Source organism: Cynoglossus semilaevis, chromosome 3, assembly GCF_000523025.1.
Source record: "Cynoglossus semilaevis isolate Cse_v1.0 chromosome 3, Cse_v1.0, whole genome shotgun sequence".
In the NCBI taxonomy this organism is placed as follows: Eukaryota; Metazoa; Chordata; class Actinopteri; order Pleuronectiformes; family Cynoglossidae; genus Cynoglossus; species Cynoglossus semilaevis.
The window spans coordinates 11652794-11658584 of NC_024309.1; the positions used below are offsets into that span (position 1 = coordinate 11652794).

At 40.2% G+C, this 5791-nt stretch overlaps 1 protein-coding gene across 1 annotated transcript in view; it reads left to right on the plus strand.

Moving 5' to 3' along the window:
* tfr1b (transferrin receptor 1b) overlaps nt 1–5118 on the plus strand; it is an 8139-nt gene extending 3021 nt beyond the window's left edge. The window contains exons 6-20 of the mRNA XM_008308131.3: nt 4–103; nt 433–517; nt 658–780; nt 866–961; nt 1043–1182; nt 1422–1591; nt 1693–1812; nt 1901–1986; nt 2138–2201; nt 2289–2356; nt 2443–2510; nt 2668–2758; nt 2859–3086; nt 3168–3317; nt 3588–5118. Coding sequence (XP_008306353.1) covers nt 4–103; nt 433–517; nt 658–780; nt 866–961; nt 1043–1182; nt 1422–1591; nt 1693–1812; nt 1901–1986; nt 2138–2201; nt 2289–2356; nt 2443–2510; nt 2668–2758; nt 2859–3086; nt 3168–3317; nt 3588–3800 — 1802 coding nt within the window. The 3' untranslated portion in view covers nt 3801–5118. The remainder of the gene's footprint in view (nt 1–3; nt 104–432; nt 518–657; nt 781–865; nt 962–1042; nt 1183–1421; nt 1592–1692; nt 1813–1900; nt 1987–2137; nt 2202–2288; nt 2357–2442; nt 2511–2667; nt 2759–2858; nt 3087–3167; nt 3318–3587) is intronic.
* The last annotated feature ends 673 nt before the right edge of the window (nt 5119–5791 follow it).

The following is a 5791-nucleotide window of genomic DNA, read 5'->3' on the forward strand; positions in this document are numbered from 1 at the left end:
GAGGCGACGGTCGTCTGGCCACTCGTGTCTATGAAGAGTTCAAGCAGCTGAACATGGACCCGTGGTCTGACGACCACTATGTTCAGCTGCAGACACCAGACAGGTAAAAACAAAATCCACCCAATGTGTGTGTTTACAAATATCTGTACAGACTGCCCTGCTGGTGGCGCTGTGAATCTCTAGACAATATTTGGTTAGAATAAAGCAGTGGTTCTCAAAGTGTGAGGCGTGCTTCCTCTAGGGGGTGCCAGACCACTGTGTTGTGCTAGAAGAATTATTTTTGATCATGGTTGCAACTTGACAATTCATATTTTTTGCTAATAAATGTTTATCTCTTTAGTTGGTTTCTCTAACTATTTTATCTTTTTATTTGTATGAAAAAAAACCCAAAGAAACTGCTGCTGAACAGAGAAAATATTTTTGTTATTTCAGCGATCACCCAAACCGTGTCATTTTTGGGTCTGATGAGTCCAAACCTGAGGGGTATCTGGCCTACAGTGCAACTGGGAAAGTTGAGGTAAGTTCATTTATGCAGAAGATATTGTATTTAAAAGACTTTGTTTGTATTTTAAATACTGCACATGTATTAGTTGTTCTGATGTTTTTAACTGAAGGTTCAATTGAACAGATTGTTGTTTTGTTTTTTTTTATATTAAGGGTAAACTGGTTTACGCCAACTACGGTCGTCTGGAGGACCTGGACGTGGTTCTTAAAAAGGACATTGAGCTGAATGGCAGCGTCCTGCTGCTGCGCAAGGGGAAAATATCGTATGCAGAGAAGGTACAGGTTTGTTCCAGCCCCTCATGGGCAACAGTTGTTGTATGATTTTGAAGGGATCCGTCAAATGTCATCTGATGTTTTTCAGGTGGTCATTGCTGCAGCCAAGGGAGCCTCTGCTGTTCTCATTTACCCAGACATACAGGACTACAAGTACGAGGGCGACACGGCTCTGTACGGACACGTACGTTGGCAAAAGTCCAACACGTCTCATGTGACATCATCTAGTTCTGTGTCTTTACTGGTATTTTTGTCTCTCATTCAGGTCCATCTTGGTTGTGGTGACCCCTACACCCCTGGTTTCCCTTCCTTCAACCACACCCTGTTTCCTCCCACCAAGTCGTCCGGTCTCCCTGAAATCCCTGCTCAGACCATCACTGCCAACATGGCCTACACTCTCCTACAGTAGGACCTCTACACACTCACTGATACAACACACCCATGTATCTTGGCTAAATGTGTAAAACCACAAATTGCTAAGGGTAAGGCAACAATAGCTAACTATCGACCAAATCAAGTAAGTAATCAATAGCTTAAAATAACTTTTAGAAGAAATTACAAACAAGCCAGTGTGTATACATACTGCACTGTCAGTCAGAACTAAGTCTAAGTTTCTTTTTTTTTTTTTTTTTTACTGTGAACAGGAACATCCATGGACCAGAGTCTAACGCCAGCAGTGGTTTTATTGGGGGCTTCCACATGCCTCCATACAGACTGGGAGGCAGCAAGAACATCACTGTGGAGGTGAACAACATCCTGGTCAACACAAAGATCCGCAACGTGTTTGGAGTCATCAAAGGATTCACTGATCCTGGTGAGGCAGGATGGTTTGACTCCCATCATCCTCAGCAGCAGAAGATCCAGGCGTCTTCATCTGTGACAGGTTGTTGGTGTTGTGTCTGCGTTTGCCGTTAGATCAGTACCTCGTCATCGGAGCTCAGAGAGACGCTTGGGGCAGAGGTTACGCCAGAGCCAACGTTGGTACCTGTGTTCTGATAGAACTGGCCAGAGCCTTCAGTGAGATGGTGAAGAAAGGTAAAAAAAAATATTTGTTTTTAAATGAAAACGTACTTCCACATTAGTTCACCAGGCTTTTTAAATCAACTTTTCTTTTATCTTTTAGATGGATTTAGGCCAAGGAGAAGTATCGTGTTTGCAAGTTGGAGTGCAGGAGAATATGGGAATGTTGGTGCCACCGAGTGGTTAGAGGTAGGAAATACAAGAGCTTGACTAACATGTCAGACATGTACATGTTAGTAGGATACACAGTGATGTTGTGTAAATCCATCTGAACAGAACATACTGTATATCATGTCTACTACGGACCAAATGACAGAAAACATTTTTTTTCTTTTTTTAGGCGTACATGTCTACTATTGACAAAAGGCTTTTCACCTACATAAGTCTAGATGGACTGGTTATGGGTAAATAAATGACTTCATCTACGTTGTATGTTGTTTATTGAAGTGAAAATACATTTATTTGATTGGGTATCATTTCCTGGTCTGAAGGTCGAGGCAGTTTCACAGCCTCGTCCAGTCCTCTGCTCTACAGCCTCATCGAGACCACGATGAAAACGGTCAGAACACATCCCTCTGTCCTGATCCAGTTCCTCTCACAAACCTCTTCAGCTCGTTCTGACGTTAGTCTGTCTCGCCCACACAGATGCCCAGTCCACTTGGATCTGGAACTGTGTACGACATGGTGGGAAAAAACAACTGGGAGGCAAACGTGTACGTAGGAAATCCAAGCAAATCGATAGTAATCAATGATCTTAATAATAGTCAGTGGAATCAACCATCCACTGAGATAAGGTTCTGAAAATTGAAAATGAATCATTCATATTTAGCTTTAGCTTTAGCCTACAACATTTTCCTCTGATGTTAACAGAATGAAGCCCATGTCTATGGATGATCCTGCCTATCCATTCCTGGCCTTTTCTGGAATTCCCTCCATGTCTTTCCACTTCACCTCCAAGAATGTGAGTTTTCTGTTCTCTTTTACTTTATTTTAAGTCATAGCTATTTATTTAATAAAAATAAATATGTGATATTTCTTCTCTAAATATCTGTGTCTAACAGATGGAGTCCTACCCTTACTATGACACCAACCTGGACAACATGGACCACCTGGATTATCAAACCAACCATCACAGCAGTGAGATAACAGCTTTGGCAGCGCAGTGCGCTGGCGTGATGGCCCTGCGCCTGGTCCATGACCACGTGATCAACCTGGATGTGAACCAATACGGCAGAATAATCAATAAGGCTGTGATACCAGTCTACATGCGGATCAAAAAACTGCAGGAGGTCGGTCTCACCATCTCCATCACCGTCTCTGCACTTTAACGTTGAATAATCTGTTTTTATTTTTATTTTTTCCCCCAACAGTCTGGTCAACTCCAGAACGTGAGTACTAACTGGTTGGTGGAAGCACGAGGCTCCTTCCTCAGAGCTGTTGAAAAGGTCAACACAAGCATCTCCAACAGTGACTTGAATAATGAGAAGACCTGTAGAATGATCAACAACAGGATCACGGCGGTCAGATTTCTTTGCTCTTCCATCATTTAGAAATCAAAGGAGAAATCAAACTTACACATGAAATTGTTTCATGTTGGATTGTGGAATTGACCACAATTTATTTTAGATTTAAGTAGGATAAAATTAAGGTGTTGGTATAAATACATAATACATAAAATTGTATAAATACAATTAAATTCAGGTAGTAAAATAATAAAGAGCATTGTCAAAAGTTAAAGTACAAAAATGACTTTATTTCCTTTTATGAACATTTTTTTCTCCATTTTCCAGGTGGAGCACTCGCTCCTCTCTCCGTACGTGTCACCGACTCAGACCCCCTTTCGTCACCTCCTGCTGGGGCGTGGCCCACACACTCTGGCGTCCTTGGGTAGGATAAGGGACATGGAGCAGCTTCATGTCCAGCTGGCCCTCGCCACCTGGACCCTGCAGGGCTGCTCCTACGTTATGGTGGGCGACATCTGGGACATTCATGAGCAGATCTAGGATGTGAGCGAGGAAGTGGTTAAATTTTCAGGTAAACCTTGGAGCAGAGGGAGGAGTTCCAGTGTCAGGACTCCAGCTGTTGAATCAGACATGACCGGAGACTAATGAGGTAAAATGTTGTTGAACATCAGTCTGTGCAAAAACCTGACGTACTTGTGATCAACCTGTGGCTGTGACCATCCAAACTCCCACAGAGCTTAGTGTAATTTTTTTTGTTTTTACCAGTGGCTTTGCCCACTTTGTAGCTGTCTTTTTTTCATGACATTATCGGAAGCAGTAACCTCCATAATTATGACGGTTATACTGTCGCATTTTCCTGCAGCATCTGCTACACTAACTAACTCGCTGAATGTTTGAATTTTCTCCTGTCTGTCAGTTCTGTAGTATTTACTCTGTGGGCCACAAACCCAGAAATATTCCAGGGTTCTGTTGGAACTGTTGTGTCTTAAACAGCCACATCGTTCCTTGTACTGCCCACTGATCCTGGTACTAATTTAAGCCAAATTTCAAACTCGTTTGAACTTATTAAGATCTGTGGCTTCCACAACTCATTATTGGAAGCAGGGTCTTCCAGACTGATAAGAAGTCATGGTAGATTTTGCCTATCTTTGTGTGTTTGTTTGTTTTATAGGGACCAAATCTAATACAAGGACAGGCAACATCTTAATGACTGGTTTCTCCTAATCTTTATTCTAATTGACTTTTTTATATATTTTTTTATTTTATGTGTGTTTCTGTCTTTATTCTACTGACAGTATTTTTTCCACCCACTCTATGGCCCTAATGTAGTCAAATCAGACACATTTTATTCTAAAAGAAATAGTTAGACAAAAGAACTGGACATATATTTTAATGTTGACGCTGACATTTTAAAATTTATAACCACTATTGTCATGGTTTTGTCTTCACCCTGAAAACTGGGTAATTCCACCACAGGGTGGCGTTAAAGTATAATTAAAAAAAAATACAATCTGCCTTTTTTTTTAAATTCTCAGCAGACATTTATTTTCCTTTCTGAAACTGCATGGAAGGATGACTATACAGTAATTATGGATTTATTTCAAGATTACAAGTGAAATTAAAAAGATTAACATGTACTCAAAATAGAATCTGACATCCAGCTTTAAGAACACCTAATCCGCTTACTTCTAACACAGCTGCTGAAGTGTAACAACGTGTCAATATATTAATATTTTGTCATTATAAATGGGTTTTGTTACTACTGTGTTCACTTCTGCGTAGTTTCGTCTCTAAAAGGTATATGTGATTTAACGTCATTGTGTGTGGCAATAAACCCAATGACTCACCACCCCCTACCAACCACCCTGTCTCAATTTTTAACGCTAATAATTATATATATATATATATATATATGTGTGTGTGTGTGTGTGTGTGTGTGTGTATACATAGATATATATAACATCTTACTGTGTCGAAGCTTATTCCCCGTATGAAAATGCAACTCACAAACTCACAAACAGGAATAAAAAAAACAATTAAGATGCGTTTTCATTTTTAGCGTAAACGTTTTCTTTATTTTTAGAAAAAGATAAATCTAAGACTACCGTATTTTTGCATGTGCTTTTATTTCGAAGTGTATCCGTCCGTACAAACAAGCTCTTTTTCTAACATATTTTTAAATTATCAGTCAATATGATAAATGTGTTTTCATAGTATTTAATTGTATATTATAAATTAATAGTTATTATATCAAAATGGTCGTTTTATTGCAACAAACAGCCAACTGCCGTTAAAGCTACATTAATACGGACGTACTTTTATTTTGTAACCGCAATCGCTAAGCCGGAAATGTCATGCTACTTTGCACGGTGACGTTCTCTCACCCTCAGCGGTCTTACTGGAGATAGTACCGGAGTAAACGGAAGAAACCGGAAGAAGAAGTAATTACAGTTCCGTTAAATATGAGTTATGCCCGATTTTCGCGCCGTTTTATCAATAAAGAGCAGTTGTCGAGAGCAGGTCTGTCTGGA